Raw genomic sequence first — 21182 nt, 5'->3', positions numbered from 1 at the left:
ACATTTTGCTATTTAAACACTCACAGTAGTGAAAAAAACACGCTAGTGCCACTTTGGAAATTAACTAAATGAGTTACACTTACTGCACATCATCACACTGGCACATGTACACACTGACACACAGCATTTGATGAACCCCTCTCTCTCTTTGTTCAGTAAAAAAACAAAATATAAAACTTTCCCTTAACATTTAGAAAACATGAAGTTACCTTAACATTATTACTTCATTCATTTCAGGAAATACACTTTTCCATGAACACAAACACTTCTAAAACAAATAAAATTAGATAAAACTCACTCTGATGCTTCACAGCCACTCGGAAATACACACAGAGGGCCTATGGAGCACGTTTTTCTCCCCTCTTGATCAAACAAGAAAAACACAATTAAACCACCCTAATTCACATACAATTGTGCACAAAATGATTTCAACGTCACTTAGATATTGATACTTCATCAACACTCATGCTCTTTGAGAAATATTGATGAGATTTGCTTTCACACGCGGAGAAACGCCTCAACTGAAATCGGTATCAATCGGCGCGACCCACAGCCATCTGTTTCACAGACACACTGCAAAACAGTTTATGTCACTATAAGTACATATTTCTCACTATTTTGTTGTCATATCAACTTTTAATGTATTAATTTCTCACCGCATAAGCACCACCTGAACCGCATTGTAAATTATGCTGCTTGCATGTAAACTCTCGCGACACTCCTTCTTCTTCGTCTTGTTAATGGCCGCTCACTCCTTAGGAGTATTATCGCCACATACTGTATACCTTAAATGGGTGATGCATCTATATTTTATTTTATTTTGTATTTTTTTATATACAAGGATGTAATGCCCCACTCACCCCAGAGGATCAGAGCCCATGCTTCAGCTGGCGCTGCGTGTTCAGCTCCTCCAGCTTCCACACTGGGCTCCTCAACCTCCAGGATGAGCAGAAGCACCATGATCCCCATACATTATAGCCTATGCTCTAGTCCTGTATTCTTTAAAAAGGTTAAAACAGCTCTATATGTCTGAGAATCTCTCAAACCCTTTCCCAAGAGGTCCGTGACATTTACTGGTCTATCCTTTATATTATTAAAAACTACGTTGATCATCATATTTGTTACATTTAAAAAAATCACATGCTCTACTGTTTCTAAAACATCACATTCATCACACATACCATTTTCATGCTTCCCCAATATTGCAAGTGTTGAATTTAATCCTGTGTGTCCCAGTCTTAATCTAGAGATCATTACTTCTTCCTTTCTATACCTTCTATAAAATTGTTATTTTCCTACTAATTTTGCAATATTATAATACCATCTCCCTGTGCAGCTATTTTTCCACCTTTGTTGCCATAAATTGACTAGTTTCTTTTTAATCACTGATTTTACCTCACTTCTCCCTAGGGGTACTTTAATATCCACCAAGTTTTTCTTTAATGCTTTTTTTTGCTAATTTATCAGCTATTTCATTCCCTGCTATCCCAGTGTGTGCTGGTATCCAACAAAAGTACAATGTTATACCCTCTGCTTTCAATCTGTAAAATAATGTATAGATCTCCATCAGTAGATCTTCTCTGTCAGTTCTTGTAGACATTATACTTTTAAGAGCTGACAACAAGTCCGAACAAATTTCAGTCCGAACTGGCTTAGTCTGCTCAATCCATTGTAGCCCTACTATTATTGCAATTAACTCTGTGGAATATACAGACAATTTATCAGTTATTCTTAGACTTATTTTTGTCTTAAATCTCGGAATATATACACCTATACCAACTTTTTGATTAAATGGATCTTTAGATCCGTCTGTAAACATCTGCATAAAAGAGTAAAAATTTTCTTTCATAAAAACATTGATTTCATTACTACTGCTATACCCTTCTTCTGCTTTTTCCCGGGCCTCTAATAATCTCATTTCAACAATAGGTTCAGGAAAGATCCATACTGGCACACCATGTAATGGCATATTAGGGCAGATGACTTCTTTCTCCAGACCACAATCCTTGACCCACTGTTCGTACTTCCATCCAAAGCTATTTCCTCCATTATTTTTGTATTCCCAGCAGTCTTTTAAAACTGTGAGTGCACGATGATTGTTGTCACTTCCTTGCAAGTTAACCCAATAAATCATAGCTAGTTTTTCCCTTCTTAAGTCTAATGGCATCTCCCCCATTTCAACCCTGATGGCATCTAAAGAGGTTGATCTTATTGCTCCACAACAGATTCTAAGTGCTCTAGACTGTAAATTATCCAATTTCTTCAATTCTGATTTAGATCCAGCCCCATACACTGCACACCCATAGTCTATACTAGAATGTATTAAGGCTTGATATACATGTTACAGTGAACTCTTGCTGGCTCCCCATGCATCTTGGCTATTGAAGACATGCAATTTATTATACCTTTACATTTGTTTTCAATTTTCTTAATATGTCTCTTCCATGTTAATTTCTCATCAAAGATTAATACAAGATACTTAAATTCTGTCACTCTTTCTAGTGGTTGATCATATAATTTCAGAATCATTTGTTCCATTTTCTTTTTCTTTGTAAAAATCATATATTGAGCCTTTGGTTCTGAAAATGTTAATCCCCAATCTATTGACCATTCTTCAACTTCACTTAATGTTTCTTGTATTCCTACATTTCTTAAATTCCTACCTCTTTTCCATACTGCTCCATCATCGGCATATAATGCCTTTCCAATATTTGGTTTAACTTTTTCAAATATATCATTAATCATTAAATTAAATAAAATTGGACTGATGACACTTCCTTGTGGAGTCCCATTCATGATATCATACAGCGCTGACATTTCTTCCCCTATTCTTACATGGGATGTATGTTCAAATAGGAAATCTAATATCCAGTTATATATTCTCCCCCCATTCCAAGTTTATTTAGTTTAATTAAAAGTCCTTCCCTCCATAAAGTGTTGTATGCTTTTTCAATATCTAAGAAAACTGCAACAAGATATTCTCTCATTATAAGTCTCTCTCGCTTTTTTTGCATCATTTTCAAATAATATCAGAGCATCCATTGTAGATCTCTTTTTCCTAAAACCACTCTGATCTGGTGATAATATTTATTGTTTTCTCCAAAAAGTAATTCAACCTTCTTACTATCATTTTCTCCATAACTTTGCACAATGTAGATGTGAGTGCAATTGGTCTAATAGCTGTTAGATTTTGTTGCATCTTTCCCTGGTTTAAATATTGGTATCACTATTGCACTTTTCCAATCTTTGGGTAAAGTACTTTCATTGCATACATTATTATATAAATCCAATAATGCTTTAATGGCTATCTCTGGTAAGTTTTTTAACATACTGTAACTGACCATGTCTCTCCCTGGTGTTGTATTCCTTGAATTGTTAATGGCTGTTTTTAACTCAAAAGAATTAAAATCTTCATCCATATTGCTATCTGCTCCTTGTTTTTCATACGGACATTCTTATATATTTTGCTAATTCCTTGTCTTCTTTTTAAAAACTTATCATCCAAGTTTTCAATACTGTGGATTATAGCGAAGGTTGTAGCTAAGACTTCTGCTTTTTCCTTATTTGTAATGGCCATTTTCCCTTTCTCTTCTATTACAGGGATCTGCTTATGTTTATTAATACCATTCATTTTCCTAATCATTCTCCATACCACATGTATTTCAGCCTCTCTCCCAATTGTATTGCAGAACTCTTGCCACGCTTTTCTTTTTGCATTTTTAATTACCCTTTTTCCAATTGCGCTTTTCTTCTGATACTCTACGAATGTATCTTGAGTTATTAATCTTTTTAAAATTCGAAATGCTTTATTTCTTTCTCAAATTGCCACTGTGCATTCTTCTGACCACCATGGTACACTTTTCTTTTACTTTCCTTTATCTCTTATTAAAGGAATAGACTGTTTTGATGCAAAGATAATTCTTTCTACTATTTTATTATATTTTTCCTCAACACTTCCTTCCAATTTCATATTATTCCAATTCCATTTTGCCTGTTTAAATCTCCATCTTACACATTGATTAATATTTTGCATTTCACATATTACATATTACTGGCCAGTGATCACTGCCCATATTATCTTCATGCACTGTACATTTACCAGCTAATGCTGCTGACATTATTGTGAGATCTAAACATGACGTGCTACCTCTTGTTATATCCATTCTTGTTGGCTTCCCATCATTCAAACAAACCAGTGAATGTTCTTCTATAAATTCTTCTATTATTTCCTCATTATTATCAGTGTTTTTACTACCCCATAAACCATTATGTGCATTAAAATCCCCACACATAATATTTTTGCCCTGTTTGTCACCCATCACCTCTTTTAAAATAGTATTACTTATTTCTTTACATGGATTATAAACATTTATAATTCTAATTACTTCATTCCCATTATTTCTGTATGTATGTATTCTGCATTACTATTTTTATATATTCTTTTATATGCTATGCGTTCTTTAATAAATGTTGCAACCCCTCCACCTCTGCCATTTTCTCTGTCTCTCCTCTCTACTACATATCCATTGATCATAAATTCCAAGGAGCTATTTAAACATGTTTCTTGGATACAAATAATATCTGGTGTTTTTCCCATTTCTGTGATATGTTTTTTAAATTCCTGCCCATTTGCTATTAACCTCCTGGCATTCCAATGTAACAGTAGGAAAGACATTACAGGATTATGTATTGTTACTCTGAGTCACGTCCAAAGCAACAGTTCCTTCTTTCGCTTATAAAATCTCATGGACTTCTTCAGCTGAAATTCCTGTTAACTTTAGGAATTTGTTAGCACATCCTACAGTTATCTTTAACTTTTCTGACTTTCTTTCTACTGGCGCTGTACCACTTATCACTGCACAAATAAATGCAACAAAATCAATTTTGTTCATCACAAGCAGAACATCTGATTCATTTCTTGCAGGATTTACATTATTCTGGATGGAAGATTCCATATTGGTTCCTTGCACATTTATTCTCTTTGTTTCTGCTATGCCTTTTATCTTACAGGTAGCTTCTGCATATGTTATATTTTGCACTGTCTTTATTTTTTGTATTTCCCGAGCTTCTTGTTGTATGGGGCATCCTGCATACGCAGCGCTATGGCCTCCCCCGCAGTTACAACATTTGATCTCTGTTCCCTCCTCACACTTGCCATACTCATGTTCTCCTCCGCATTTTGCACAGCGCATTTTCCCTTTACAGGTATTTGCAGTGTGTCCCCTGCGTTGGCATTTAACACATCTCAAAGGTGGGGGTATATACTCTCATACCGAAAAGCTTATAAACCCTAGCTTCACTTTTGTCGGTAGGGCATTTCCTTCAAATCGAATCAACATGCTCATGCTGTCAAACCTTTTATTGTCTTTCCACGTCTGCAATCTTCTAGCAGAAATTACTGTGCCACCATCCAAACTTCCTTTGATGTCATCCATACTTACATTAAGAGGTACTTCTGAAATGACCCCTCTAGTTTTATCGCCTATTTCTGTGTATACTACCTTTCCTCCTGTTAGTGTTTTCATTTTAAGAATCTTTTGTTTCTAATTCTCGTCCTTGCTTTTGATCATTATTCTTCCGTTACTGAGACAGGATAAAGCTTTCACTATTCCTCTCTCTTTCTCAATTGCTTTTGTTAGTTTAACAGGATACTTTTGTTGTTCTGATTGTTTAGCAAAAGTTACAATCAATTTGATTTCTCTTTCTACCATCTCCTTACCGGCTTCATTTTTTATATTTCTCAATGTATTAATTGTTTGCTCAAAATCAGATCCATCACACATGCTGCTTTACTTTTTCCTTTTAGTATATCTTACTTACTGATAATTTTGATAAAATGAATGTCTTGATTACTGTCGCCATAACATGATAAATGTCTCCCCATGCCATTCTCCCTTCCGCCATCCTGTGTCTTTCGCTCGAATCGTTACAATTCCTCCATCAGAAATCTTTCTCCGACCTAGCCCCTCGCGACACTCCTGGACAGAACGGTAACTCACATTCCAGCGTAACATTTTATCACTAGATGAGAAGGACATCTGTGCACACGGTATGGACAATACACTTAATTAAGGGCTTTAATAACCAGTTTCACAATTGAAATGTTGTCTTATTTTTCACCTGGTTACATTTATATACACATCTGATCAGTGATTAACCATACAATTCTAGCAGCCATGGTTGTATAACATTTTTAAACTTTATAACAATATTACTGCGCATACCATGTAAAATGATATTTTATTATCATCACATATTTCATATTCTCTCAAGAGGAAAAAACTTTTGACAATATTAAAAGGATAGTTCAACCAAAAGTGAAAATGCTATCATCATTTACTCACCCTCATGTCATCACAGATGTGTATGACTCTCTTTCTTCGGCAGAACACAAATTAGGATTTTTAGAAGAATATTTCAGCTCTGTAGGTCCACACGATGCAAGTGAATGGTGACGAGAACTTAGAAGGTCCAAAAATGACATAAAGGAGGCATAAAAGTAATCCATATGACTCCAGTGTTTAAATCCATATTTTCAGAAGCAATATGATGATAAGGGTGAGAAACAGATCAATATTTAAGTCCCTTTTTACTATTAGTTTCCACCTTTGACCTGCCCCAACCAGTAGGTTACCGAATGCGAAAGTGAAAATCACTTCAACACCAGAATGTGGAAGTGAAAGTGTAGATTTACAAATATATATATATATATATATAGCTCTTAAATATTGATCTGTTCCTCACCAACAGAAGATATACTGTAAATTTAACCACTGGGTTGTATGGATCACTTTTATACTGCCTTTAGGGCCTTCACAGTTCTGGTCACCATTCACTCAACATTCGCATTGTATGGACCTACAGAGCTGAAATATTATTTTAAAAATCTTTGTGTTTTGCAGAATGGGATGGCATGATGGTGAGTAAATGATGAGATAATTAGTATTTTTGGGTGAACTAACACTGAAAAATAGAATGTAATTTCCACAACATTCCATTCCAATACTTAAACTAAACAATATTCTTCTATGTTTGGTTTGTTCTATATTGCTTTAAAGGAATAGTTCACCCAAAATGAAAATTCTCTCATCATTTACTAACCCTCATGTCATCCCTGATGTGTATGACTTTCTTCCTTCTGCAGAACACAAAGAGTTTTAGAAGGATATGTCAGCTCTGTAGGTCCATTCAATGCAACAGAATGGTAACCAGAACTCAGATGGACCAAAAAGCACATAAAGGCAGCATAAAAGTAATCCATAAGACTCCAGTGGTTAAAGTGATATGATAGGTGAGGGTGAGAAACAGGACAATGTTTAAGTCATTTTTTACTATAAGTCTCCACATTTAACCAGCCCCAATCAGTAGGTGGCTGAATGTGAAAGTCACTTTAACACCAGAATGTGGAAGTGAAAACGCAGATTTAAAAACTAATGTCCCAGTATGATGGCAAATATTGCATGTTACAAAAATTAATCTTCATTTAGGTTGCATGTGTTAAAATTGTAGTTTGGTACGACCTAAAAAAAAATAGCCTACTGTGTGTTTGATGCAGTCATGTTATTGATTGTCTCAAAGACATCATCTCCTTTTTCAATTGAAATATAATTGCATGATGAGCCAGTGAAGCATAATCATTAGTTTTCATAACATTGTTTTGGTTTAACTCTATTAAATGAGTTTACAGTATAGAATGGGAATTTAAGCTGTCAATTCAAAAAATTTGGATTTAGTAAGCAGGACCAAGACAAATGTTTATTGAAAAAATGTTAACAATGAGTAAACAGGGAAAATGTTAAAGAAAGGAGTGCCTGAAATATTAGCCTACAATATATAACACCAGCACACAAAACAGGTTTCACAAAGAGACTGTTTTAATAAAACAAATTTTCTTTTTTTATATATATAAATTAACATATCATGTTATCTTGTCTTTAAATGACAGTGAATGTAATTTAAAGTAGCACATTTTTCTAGATCAACATTCTTGTTGGTCCTGGAACAACATTCCAAGAGCATTCCTTAAGAGTTACATTAACATATTACGTAAGTCAAAAGAACTAGGGGCCAGTTAGTCTAATTATGGTGTAAATATAAATTACACAAAAATATTTGAACCATAATCCAACTAAATATTTATAGATGCCTCCAACCAGGAGAAAAATCCTGAATATAATTGCACCCCCCATTGGATTACATCAATACATTTTTGTTATCAAGGTATAGAAATTCACCAATTAGAGCACTGCGAAAGGTTTCACTAGCCCTTTTTGTACATGTCCATTAATAAATTGATCTGCCATTTTATTCCAACCGTTACTTCTGGTCAGAGGGGTCCTAAAATAATCAGTTTCAATGTGAGCTTATGTTTAATGTTCCAATGTACAAATATTTAATAATGTGTAGAATGTAATTTAGTGGCCATAGGTGCTATAGTTAGGCTAAGTTGTAATGCACAGGTGGTGCAACTTCTCCCAGATGCTCATCCTGGTCTTGATTATGCCACCAGCTACTATTCATTTAAAGATATCTTGAGGATAATCACATTACAGAACAAGAAAACTCACTTATCAAACTTTACCACTAATTTTAATCTAGTGACCAAAACAATGGTTGGAAAACTCTTCCAACTAGCATTATATATGTGAAACTTTGTGTTGAATTAAATACAAAGGTGTTGATGTATCTTTGTAATTATTGGTTAGAGTTCAAGGACTAAGCAAGATCACTTGCATCATCCAAAACACATGGAATCTGCTGGAATTCATACATTTCCAAATTACCCCTTAAATTGATCAGGATGATTCTACAAGAAGTTTTTAGGTCTTAATTGATATACAGAAACTATATTGTTGTTGCACTGTCTGTGACAGAGCAAACATTCCCACTGTTTGTCTTCACAGGTCAATGTTGATGGAGGTAAAGATAAAGTTGTTTACATTTTTTGATAAGAATCACATTCAGATGGTTAAATAAGATGGCAGATTAAGGTGTTTAATGACCAGCTTTCTTGGTTCCAATTTTCCCTAAAAGCAGAATTAAATTAAAATGTTATTGTTTTCTCAACATACAATCACATGCTAGTACATCCTTGTTAATTATATACACATGACATCAAGTAAAGTAAAAAAGTGAGGCTTCATGGAACTTCACACATCTTGAAAATTTGGAGGTAACAATCTGAACAATCTGTCCTGCTTATTAAATTTCAGATTTGTCATGGTGGTGATAACTCTTCTGCTTCTTTTTGGAATATTCTCCCTGGGAGATACAGCAGGCAACCAAGACATTTAGTTGGCATTGCAAAAGTACTTTACTATTATATCAAATTAAATCAAATCAATTCACTTTGTTACATCACTATAAAGTACATTTTCAGTATTTGTGCGCTTGCTCATACACACACGCACACAATTGATAGTATGTAAAATCATAATACTAATGATACTACTACTACAAATACTAATAAAAATCCTGTTTTGGCTGTAAATATTAATAGAGCCTTAAAGTTTATGTACTATGTAGATGAAAACTGTACCTTTGGATGGACACCTTTTGGAGAGCAATGTATGGAAATGTTCTTAGTTCGGGGCAATGGAGGAGTCAGGAGACAACGAAGAAGGTTCAAGGTCAGTTCTTTAATTGGCAGTTTCTTTTCTCTCTCTCTCTCTCTCTCTCACACACACGCGCGCGCACACACACACACACACACACACACACACACACACACACACACACACACACACACACACGAGATGGTAACCGTCATTATAAACAAACAAGTTAATAAATGTGGTACACTCCCAGAGGCTCTGGCTGTTGTGCTTTAGGTTACTCTCTCCCCTCTCTGATGCTCTGGCTGTTGTGCTTTAGGTTACTCTCTCCCCTCTCTGATGCTCTGGTGTGCCTTTAAGTCTCCCTCTGCCATCACTATAATGAGAGACAGGTGTTAGAGATAATTATGAGCCAGGTGACGAGCCTTACCGCTCTCTCTCTCCTGCAGACCGACACATAACCACGCCCCCCATGCCACACAATGCTACAAATTGTTCTCTCAGCAAATGAACTGGGCTGCAGCAGAGGTAATGTGTTAGTTGTAGCAAGCTGAAGTTTATCATTTTAAAGTAAAACTCCTTATGTGCAAATAATTAATACAGGAATATTGAGGACCAGACATTGTTTGACAGAAATGTTGATTGGAAATTATTGAAGAATACTCATAATATTCTGTGACTTATGCTAAAAACTTTAGATTTTGCATTAACTGTAAAAAATATCTCTTTAGAAAAACTGTCAAAGCCTTGATGCAAATCTTGCATCAGTGCACAATAAAGCTGAAAACGATTTTCTGCTCAGTCTGCTGTCTGTTTCTGGATGTATATTGGTGGTCCTGATGGTGAACAAGTAAATTGTTCTACTTTTAAAAGGATGACAAATAGCTGTTACGTTGTGTGGCCTAAATAGGCTTATTGGTCTGGCTATCTTGAAATTTATGTTTCTAATGAAGATGGGTACATGGACTTCTTTCAAGAGTTACTATGTTAGAATGTAAAGACTGAATTGTCCTTTTTTTTTTTTTATCTTAGTACAGTACACTGAATCTAAGTACACTCTTTGTAATCATTCTCTTCACTCATTAGGAGGGACAATGGTTGTGGAGTGATGGGACCACCTTCAACTACACCAACTGGTGCTCTGCAGAACCTAACAACGCGGGTGGTACCGAGAATTATTGGAGATAAGCATGACCAGTAAGAATAGTTTGTTTTCTTGAATACTGTCAATATGTATTCACAATTCTATAATTTATAATAAAATACAATGGATAGTTTGGATGTCACAAAGCCTCAAGTTGAACATTTCATACTATTCCATGACCGAAATATGTGTATAACATATTTTGATTCAGACACAAATATGATCATTTTAAGTTATTTCATGTTCATTGGACCCAACAGTTAACCGTTGCTGGAATGATATTACCTGTTCAGCATCAATGAGCTACATTTGTGCCAAAGGCCTTGACTGATCACAAGAAATCAATCTGTTCCAGATGAACTTTGATTGTATTACATTAATTTCGTTGTTATATTACATACATAATCTCTACCAAAATATTATTCTGTCATCAATCTTATCTTAAATTGTATTCTTAACTTCAATATCTTTTTAAAACCTTTCTGAAACACTAAAATCATTGATAAAGCAAACCTTGTTTCTTATGGAGAGAAATAAAAAAATATATATATTTTTATGCACTGTTGAAGCATAGACAAAAGATCTCAATCAAAACTTTAAGTTAAAATATAATTATTATTATTTTTTTAACTGCAGTGTCACAAGAGAATTAACCACTTAAAGAAGATATAAAAATTGCGCTAACGGCACCAGGGGGACGATTGGTTTTATTACGCCCGGGGTGGGTGGTTCACGGCGAGGCAGAGCAGACGCCTCACCGGGAAGATCGTCTGGGGCAGGCGTGCTGCCCCACGAGTCGTTGGCTGGGGCAGGCGGGCGAGAGGCCCCAAGAACCGCCGCACTTACCTGTTTAACAGCTTTCTTTCGATGAAGAACAAGGGAATACAAGATACTCGCATCCTGCTCATTGACCAGAAAGACTTCCAGCGCCTGGCCGTCGTGAGCGCAAGGGCCGGAAGGGCTGAGCATTGGAGAGTGACCCAGGGAATGAGGAAACCGCTCTTTTATTGACAATTTGGATGCCGGGGCCCAGAAGGCACCAGGCGATGTTGCGAGGGTACTCCCCTCGTGCTGGCCCAGGGGCGGGAGTGGGGCCCGTGTGCTCACCTCGGTCAGGCCAGTCCAATGTCAGTCGCCTCATCCCTGGGTCGCCTGTCTCAGGGCCGCTTCGAAGCCCATCCGGGGTTCTTGGCAGCTGGCTGTCGGAGGATCTTCTCAGAGGCCGGCATGCAGGCTCTGATGGTGGGGAACCGGGGCCGACACCGCAGGAGGATGACCCTGGTGAAAGGCAGACGAGGCGTGGGACTTCGGAGGCCTGTAGGTGGCCGAGTCGCGCCTCGGCATGATGTGTTTGATGGCCTCCATCTGCTTCTTCAACGTCGAGAACTGATGGGCGATGTCCTCGACAGTGTCGCCAAAGAGCCCCCCTTGGAAGATGGGCGCATCGAGAAAGCGGACCTTCTAGGCGTCATGCATCTCCTCAAGGTTGAGCTACAGGTGCCGATCTTGGACCACCAAGGTGGACATCGTCCGGCCCAGGGCGTGCGCCATGAATTTCGTTGCCCGTAGAGTGAGGTCGGTCGCGGTATGCAGTTCTTGCATAAGCCCTGGGTCGATCCTTCCCTCGTGCAGATCTTTAAGCGCCTTGGCCTGGTGGACCTGCAGGATAGCCATGGTGTGCAGGGCGGAGCGGCCTGACCCACGGCATTGTAAGCCTTCGCCACTAGTGACGACGAAAACTTACATGCCTTGGAAGGGAGCCTTGGTCGGTTCCTCCAGGTGGCTGTGCCCTGAGGGCATAAATGCACCGCCACAGCGCACTCTACCTGGGGAATCTCGACATATCCCTTAGCCGCTCTGCCGCCGAGGGTAGTTGGGGTGAACAAGCGGGATTCCAAACGGCGTCTCCAAAGGTGGGTGCGCTAACGAGGAGACCGTCTGTCGCTAGAGAGCCTCTTGAGGCACAGGGGAGTGAGGTTTACATATACCACACAGCTATCACGTACCAGCCGGCTCCCTTTACACTCACCCCGCTAAACCTCACTCACCCATCAAGGTCACGGCACCACTGCAACCGGTCCTGCCTGACCCGCTCCAAGCGAGATTCGAATCGTCATCTCTACAGCCTCTGGCATCAGTTGCTAGTGCACCTTTTGAAGCCAGGGGAGTGAGGTTTACACATACCGCACAGCTACCATGTACCAGCTGGCTCGCGTTATATTTACATGATATTCTCCTTGGGGAATGCAGCAGGTAAGCAAGACATTTACCTGTGGGTCCATATAGACTTCTAGTCAATAGTTTAGAGACACCTGACTGAATAATTTTTTTTTATCTTAAAGATTAATGTTTGATCTAAAGCCTTGCGCTTAGATGCTTGAAATAATTATTTTGATAGATGTCTAAATGTTATTACAAAACTTTGATTTTATTTATTTATTTATTTTATCATTTTAAATGAGTTTTATAATAACTGAGCTTGAGCAGTGTGTGAAGGAAAATCAGACAACACCCTTCAAATCTGGTTAAAAAGAATCCAGGTAAAAAGAATCCCAGGTGGCTAGCTGGTTGAGAGAATGCCCAGAGTGTGCAGTGCTGTGATCTAAGCAAAGGGTGTCTATTTTGAATAACTAATATATTTTACATTTTTTGGTCACTCTAAGTAAATTTGTGTCAGTTTTGATTATTTTATAATTAATTGAAAATGAACTGGTGTGTCCAAAAATTTGACTGAGTTTATTTGCAGCATGCATGAAAATATAACTTAGATAAGCTATAAAAAATAATAAACTGTCTTGGCTGTGAATACTGCAAGAACCTTAAAATGTATGTAATGTGAAGGTGAAAGTACCCCCGATGGACACCCCCGAAAGACAATGGTTGCGTCCAAAACAAAAGGTAGCTTATCTTGTTGCCTCGCTGCCCTATCAGTCAATGACTCAACAGACAGTGTTTATAACTATAGCATAAGTAGAAGTGTGGTTTTATCATTTAAAACTACAGTATACAAGTTAAAGGCTTAAACAAATATAAAACTGCCTATCATATAACCTGCTGTTATGCATAGACCAGGCCACTTAAAGGGATAGTTCATCCTAAAATGAAAATTCTCTCATTATTTACTCACCCTAATGATATCCCAGGTGTGTATGCCTTTCGTTCTTCACCAGACCACATTTGAAGAAAAATAGAAAAAATATCATAGCTCAGTTGGTCCTTAAAGCTACACTATGTAACTTTTGGCCCTCCTAGTGGTTAAAAAAATAAAACTGCATGTGTCTTGCGGTAGGACATTATTTTGGTTGTGGTTCGGCTCTGTTCCTCTAAGCGGATGAATGTGGTTCGAGGCACCGGTGTACACATGAATACAGAACACAGGCGTGTGTGTGTGTGTGTGTGTGTGTGTGTGTGTGTGTGTGTGATTACACAACTATACATAAACAATATCAATAAAATATCTTACCTGTTGAGTAAGAAAAAAGCCGTCTCTGGGTCACTTTTAAATCCTTTCAGATCTCGGAGTTGTCGCCACCTCTGAAAAGCCAAGCCGATGTTGATTTGGGTTTTATTATGGACTCTGTTGCTTTCCCTTTTTGCTTGTAGACTCTGCTCTGTTCAGGGTTTCTTTGTTTTCACAACCAGTGATTCCCTGGAGGTTTGCCGTTTTGAATGATCCATGGTCAATTTTGCTTGTTCGTTGTGACAACAAACTTTCAGCTTCAGCTACTCCCACATACGTGCTACAGAAGCCGGATCTTATTTTCTCTGTGCATGGATATGACGTCAACACGCACGGGTGAATGATGTTTGCAAGCAATTTCCCACAAATCTGTTCCGACAGCTCTAAAATATTTATAATATAATATCACTATTATAGGTTTTTCAAAGTGTATTTGGGTAAAGTAAATACATGGTTTGGAAGATGGATTTTTGTTGCACTCTCTCATTAATAACATTTTGTTATTTAAAACAAAAACAAAAAAAAAGTTACATAGTGTAGCTTTAAAATGGAAGAGAATGGAGATTTCTCTATTGAAGCTCCAAAAATCAGTCAGTATAAACGTCATCGATACAACTCCAGTGGTTAAATTAATGTCTTCTAAAGTGATTCAATCACTTTTGGTGCAAAAAAATATAAATATTTAAGTAATTTTTAACTATAATCCAACGTGAGGGTAAGCTTCACGAGAGGGTGGAGTCCAAGTGGTCTCTTGTGTTGCCATGATACCGACGTAAGCATGGTCTCCACTCAGTTTAGTCATCCAGGATAAGCACACAAACACACCATTGTGAGTAAAGAAACAGATAAATACAGATCTAAACCAAAACCAACAAATCAAAATCAAATCAAATCAAATCACTTTATTGTCACACAGCCATATACACAAGTGCAATGGTGTGTGAAATTCTTGGGTGCAGTTCCGATCAACATAGCAGTCGTGACAGTGATGAGACATATACCAATTTACAATAACATCAAATTAACACGACACAATTTAAACATCTGTTATACATAATTACACTCAACTTAAAACCTCACATTAACACAACACAATTTAAGCATCTGTTATACACATAATTACACTCAACTTAAAACATCAAATTAACACAACACAATTTAAACATCTGTTATACATAATTACACTCAACAATATACAAATAATAACATACACTGTACAGTATACAATATGCTGTTTTTGTTTTTTACTATATAGATACTATATAGATACACATTATTCAATAAAAATTAAAATATATATTAAAAAAAGTATATATATATATAGAATGTACAGTATTGTACTGTATTGACATTCAGGCTGTCGGTTGATAGTCAGTTGTTAAGAGAGACATAATATAATAACAGTAATATAATTTATGACAGTCCGGTGTGAGATAAAAGAGTAATAAAGTGCAGGGCTAATGTATTTTGGTCGTGGGAGATCAAGAGTTCAGAAGTCTGATTGCTTGGGGGAAGAAGCTGTCATGGAGTCGGCTGGTGCGGGTCCTGATGCTGCGATACCGCCTACCTGATGGTAGCAGTGAGAACAGCCCATGGCTTGGGTGGCTGGAGTCTCTGATGATCCTCCGAGCTTTTTTCACACACCGCCTTGTATATATTTCCTGGAGGGAGGGAAGCTCACCTCCGATGATGTGTTTGGCAGTTCGCACCACCCTTTGCAGTGCTTTGCGGTTGTGGGCGGTGCTATTGCCGTACCAGGCGGAGATACAGCCAGTCAGGATGCTCTCCACAGTGCAGGTGTAGAACCGTGTGAGGATGTGGCGGTTCATTCCAAACTTCCTCAGCCGTCTCAGGAAGAAGAGGCGCTGATGAGCCTTCTTCACAACGACTTCAGTGTGGACGGACCATGTGAGTTCCTCAGTGATGTGGACACCCAGGAACCTGAAGCTGCTTACTCTCTCCACTGGTGCTCCATTGATGGTGATTGGACTGTGTTCTCAGTCTTTTCTTCTGAAGTCCACCACAAGCTCCTTTGTCTTACTGACGTTGAGGGAGAGGTTGTGCTCCTGACACCAGTGTGTCAGAGTGTGCACCTCCTCTCTGTAGGCTGTTTCATCATTGTCAGTGATCAGACCTACCACCGTCGTGTCATCAGCAAACTTAATGATGGCATTGGAGTTATGTGTTGCCACACAGTCATGTGTGTACAGGGAATACAGTAGTGGGCTGAGAACACAGCCCTGTGGGGCTCCAGTGTTGAGGGTCAGTGATGAGGAGATGTTGCTGCCTATTCTAACCACCTGGCATCTGCTTGACAGGAAGTCCAGGATCCAGCTGCACAGCGAGCTGTTTAAGCCCAAGCTACTGTACAGCGTTCCTCCTACTCTCTTGTAATCAGCGCTGCTCTTCCGGCTATGACGCACGCGCATTAGTTCTTGTGTGATTCAAATGCCAATGCGATTACGTCACACACGCATACCACTGCAGAACGGAAGCATGATTTAGAGTAAAAAAATAAATATTTATATTTTTCGCACCAAAAGCGATCGTGTCACTTTAAAAGGCGTGAATTTAAATCTCTGGAGTCGTATCGATGATGTTTTTGCTGACTGTCTGTGATTTTTGGAGCTTCGAAAGAGAAATCTCCATTAATTTGCATTTTAAGGACCTACTGAGCTTAGATATTTTTCTATTTTTCTTCAAATGTGTCCTGGTGAAGAAAGAAAGTCATACACACCTGGGATATCATGAGGGTGAGTAAATAATGAGAGAATTTTCATTTTTGGGTGAATTATCCCTTTAACAGCAATACCCATACACGGTCAAGTATGCTGGCAGTTCTAAACAAATGCATGTGACAGCCCAAATGGTCAGTCCATTCTAAATGTACCCCATTCATGTATTCACAAGGCTATAGTGTGATGGTAGACTGTGGAGGTGGAGAAACGCAAATTATTTCGGAAGAATTCAGAATAAATCAAATAATAACAATTTATTTGCCACGTAGGATATAAAACATAGTTACAAGAATTCAATCAAACCCAATTTCACATATGATCAGAATAAACAAACATTCCTAAAAATAAGATAGAAGTCAGAGGAACATACCTGGCAATAAAAATAACACATGCAACAGTGTGGGAGATCTGACTACAGACTCCCCGTGCTCCTTGACAACCCTCCTTAACCCTTGTGTAGTCTTAACATTCTTTATACTCCCCTTGTCCTAAGGGTCAGAAATGACCCACCTTCACCAAACCCCTAAAATAAAGCAGCTTAATTGAATTTTAAACCCCAAATCTATTTTGCATGAAGAAACAACCTGTCATTCATCACAAACTTTGTGAATATGTGGGTTTTACCTCTTCACAGTGCAGAAAGACTCCATTTAATCAGTGGACACCACTCGTTTTTGTTAAAACACACCTGTAATAATGGTTTTCTTTACTAAAGTAGAGGTTTATTATTATTATTATTATTATTATTATTGCTAAAGGTACTGCATAGGTGTAAACATTAATTGTTTAGCAAGAGATAGCATTTGTATAGCCTAAGAAGTAGCAGAAATGTGCGGAAAGTAGTTTTGATTGCATTTTATTGAAGGGAAACAATAACAGTCTTGAACTTTTTTGGCAACATAGTGATATATTCTTATATACTGTACAATGAGGAATTCAACTACAAAATACTAGTCTTCTCCCATTTTTCGAACCATTGCCCCACCCACAAGGTGTATAAACAACAACAATAAATAAGAATAAGATAATAGATACAAAACAAAAACGTGAAGAACATAAATCAATCATCTCTAATTAGCACATGTAGGACAGTATGCAAGTGTGTGTGCATGGACTTTGCAGATGTATTTCTCACATGTGCAGCACATAGTATTTGTTTTACAGTCTTTCTTTGAGGGGCAGAATCGGCATCTCCTCCTCTTGCCTGCCCCAGCTGCAGCCTCAGGTGGATCAGGACAAGATTCAGCCCCCTGAACAGCTTTCACAAGTGTTGCAGAGGCTGCTGTGCGGGGGAGGCGCACAAGTGCCTTTCCCAGCTGCTCCAGGAACACCCTCCTCTTTTCCGCTTATCAGGCATCCAGGTAGGGTTGATCTTGTTTCATATCACAAAGGTATTGTATGAGGACACATCAATGATGTTATGGAAGATGACCAGGGGCCAGCGGGCAGTCATCCTCCTGCAGCTGTAATTTCCAATCACCTTGTCCAGGTTGTCCACGCCTCCTTTGTTGTGGTTGTAGTCCAGGATGATGGCTGGCTTCCGGTCCTCACAATCACTGATCTCAGCCGTTTTGTGCAGTGTGCTCAGGAGGACCACATTCTTGTTCCTCTTTGGAAGGTAAGAAACTAGAGTGGTGATGGGGGTGAAGGCAAACTTTGATGAGAAAGCTTCTCTCCCCCTTGTTGCGAGGAGTGCAGGGTGGAGCTCAGGCTTGTTCTTTCTAACTGTGCCAACCATGGTGATCTTCCTCTTCAGGAGCTGCTGGCTGAGTTCATAAGAGGTGAAGAAATTGTCACACGTGACATTGTGCCCCCTCAGTCCATCTGTCACATCAAGCACAACCCGCATCCCCTGGTTCTTCTCCAGCTTCCCTGTGTGGACTTGCATCTTCCAAGCGTAGCTGGATTGTGCATCTCAGGCCACCCATATCTTGATGCCATACTTTGCTGGCTTGCTGGGCATATACTGCCGGAAAGGACAGCGACCTTTTGACAAAAGAGATTACTATCAGTAATTAGTATCAATCTCACAGAAAACAATCACATAAATCAATGATATTACAGCAATACATAATAAAATTAACAGTGAAAATCACTTACATTACAGATATGAAAATAAAAATGCACCTCTGAATGGAACCAGTTGCTCATCCACTGTTACTTCAGGCCCAGGGTTGAAGAGGTATGGCAGACACTCCACCCACTTCTCCCAGACCTCTCTTATGGCTGCCAGTTTGTCTCTCACACGTCTTTCATGTCTTGACTCACAGTTATCAAATCGTAGCATTCTTGAGAAAGTGTGAAAGACTTTCAGTGGCATTGTGGCACGGAAAATCGCCCTTCCACTCTCTGCATCCCAGAGACTACATGTAGCCTCGCCTCGGGACCTATACACACCCGCTAAGATTAGCAGCCCTATGTAGGCACGCAGGTCAATCTCATCCATCCTTTTCCAGTTGTCTCCATATTTACGGAAACCCTCCAAATTTGTCATCTCTAGGATTATTTTTTCAATGGCTGGTGTGATGAACATGTAGAATGTTGAGGCGATGTCCTGGGCATGGGCAACTGCATGTCCTGTGGGCCCTGGGGTCATCCTTATGACATTTTGTTCTGCCATCCTGCCCTGGTTGTCATATGGTGACAAGGACCATGTTATTTTGCTGTTCTTTGACAAAAATGTCTCTTTCAGCTTGGGGGATTTCTTCTTCATCTGAAGATGTTGCATCGTGCTCTGGGTTGTATTCTTCCCCATCTTCTTCTTCAGATACCTCCTCCTCTTCTAAATCATTGTTCTCTTGTTCCTCCCAGACATCTGAAAAAATCAGATCTATGACCTGTTGGGCACTGAAATGTGCACTCATGGCTTCAGCAAAGAAAGAACTGGGGGTACTGTCATTTGTAGCACCTTTATAGCCTCTGACTGCATCCCCCATTAGTGAACAATGCTTTCAAGAAATGTTTATTTTGTCTGAAATTTAGTTTTTGTCTGAAATTGTTTTTATTTTGTCTGTGAACTTGAGTCATGTGTGGGGTCGTGGAGGGGAGATGCTGCACATGTACAAGAAACTTGCATAAAGCTGGGCTTCCCCAGACAATAGTGGGATCAATCGGGCTGCCCATTGGCCAAGCGGCCAGCCCCAGATCTCGGTGGTCCGCTCAAACAAATCCAGGAAGGCCTCGGGGTCGTCCGCCGCCCCCATTTTCTGTAATGCTGGCTGGGGTAACGGCGTGGGAGTGTCCGGGGTCGTGGCTGAGGATGCCCCCTGGCTGAGAAGGCTCCGGATCGCCTGCCGGTCCTCGGCTTGAGCATGCATGAGCTCGACAAACCGGCGGTCTTGATCTTGTTGGAGCTCAAGCAGCGTTTGTTGGTGGTTCTGATGTAGGCTGGCGAGGGCTTGGAGGATCTCCGCCAACTGGGAGGACTCTACGGGACGACCTCCATCCATCTTCGACCCAAACTTCAATCCCGGGTTTCGGCACCAGTGTAAAAGATGAAGCGAGAAGCAGTTATTCCTTCTTAAGGTGAGGCTTTATTTTCCCCTCTTCGCGACACCCACTTTACAGTTTACCTTTACGCACTAAACTAAACACTAACACACACTGCTTTCACAAATAAACTTTCACTACTAAAAAATCCTTGCTCTGGCTCGGCTCTGTCGTATCCAGTCTCTCTCCCAACTAAGTGCTGTGTCGCTCTATTTATGCCGCTCTCCCCGTGCTCACTGAAATTAGAGACAGGTGTTAGACATAATTTAGCTCAGGTGTAAGAGCCCTTACCGCTTTCTCTCTCTCCGGAGAGATGCTTGACCACGCCCCCGCTGCCACACACATCTTACCCCACAGCTATAAGGGCTCCTCATATTTCTTTCTAATTCTAATACTTTTTTTTTTCCTCAAACCTGACATTATAACCAAACTCCTAAACAGGCACAGTTCGCAAAACGTGCTAGGTGTTTCCGAAGGCAAATTCATAATTTAGCTCTCAGCAAATTATACTGTTTAACTTTGTCCTTCAGGGCTTCTCAGTGGATGGGTGGAAATGCCTCTTGTGGCCGAAGTTGTTAAACATACTAATTGTTAGAGAAAAGGCTATTTTCTCATTCTTTGCCCTTCTAGTAGACAACTGAAAATATGCAGAAAACATTATGCAGGATAAAACTGCATGTTTACATATACATTTAGGGGAAAATGTATTCCTGAAAACAAGTTTTCCATGCCCATAAGAGCTTCCTTAGTTATACAACAAGCTTTCCTATGCAGTTTAAAAGTGTTCTTGTTTTGAT

At 39.1% G+C, this 21182-nt stretch overlaps 2 protein-coding genes and 1 pseudogene across 4 annotated transcripts in view; 1 reads left to right on the top strand and 2 right to left on the bottom strand.

Annotated features, from left to right (window-relative positions):
* LOC127448373 (uncharacterized) overlaps positions 1 to 736 on the bottom strand; it is a 50925-nt gene extending 50189 nt beyond the window's left edge. Inside the window, exons 1-3 of one of the 2 annotated variants that reach the window (XM_051710841.1) lie at positions 657 to 736; positions 453 to 573; positions 299 to 362 (exon numbers count right to left, since the gene is read on the bottom strand). The gene's annotated coding sequence lies outside the window, so the exon portion shown is untranslated. Of the gene's footprint in view, positions 1 to 298; positions 574 to 656 lie in introns of both variants that reach the window. The other variant, XM_051710842.1, reaches the window with a different exon arrangement.
* Positions 1 to 10742, top strand: part of LOC127448018 (ladderlectin-like) — a 29218-nt pseudogene extending 18476 nt beyond the window's left edge.
* Positions 10743 to 17169: 6427 nt separating this feature from the next.
* On the bottom strand, positions 17170 to 21117 carry LOC127447964 (piggyBac transposable element-derived protein 4-like). 2 transcript variants are annotated; one of them, XM_051710232.1, is made up of 2 exons: positions 19024 to 21117; positions 17170 to 18882 (listed from the first exon to the last, which is right to left on the bottom strand). In XM_051710232.1, the coding sequence occupies exons 1-2, from the start codon at positions 19649 to 19651 to the stop codon at positions 18812 to 18814; spliced, it is 699 nt and encodes a 232-aa protein (XP_051566192.1). In that variant the 5' UTR covers positions 19652 to 21117; the 3' UTR covers positions 17170 to 18811. Both variants share the same exon structure in this region, with proteins under 2 accessions (XP_051566192.1, XP_051566193.1).
* Between the last annotated feature and the right edge of the window lie 65 nt (positions 21118 to 21182).

The sequence above is a fragment of the Myxocyprinus asiaticus genome, chromosome 11, assembly GCF_019703515.2.
Source record: "Myxocyprinus asiaticus isolate MX2 ecotype Aquarium Trade chromosome 11, UBuf_Myxa_2, whole genome shotgun sequence".
Lineage (NCBI taxonomy): Eukaryota > Metazoa > Chordata > Actinopteri > Cypriniformes > Catostomidae > Myxocyprinus > Myxocyprinus asiaticus.
Note: the sequence above shows the minus strand (reverse complement) of the source record. Positions and strands in the feature narration are given on the sequence as shown.

Excerpts from the sequence above, each read along its gene's own strand:
- LOC127447964 (XM_051710232.1), bottom strand. The coding sequence starts at position 19,651 with ATGGGGAAGAATACAACCCAGAGCACGATGCAACATCTTCAGATGAAG. Across the intron at positions 18,883-19,023 it reads GCAACTGGTTCCATTCAGAG|GTCGCTGTCCTTTCCGGCAG; the intron begins GTGCATTTTTAT and ends TTTTGTCAAAAG.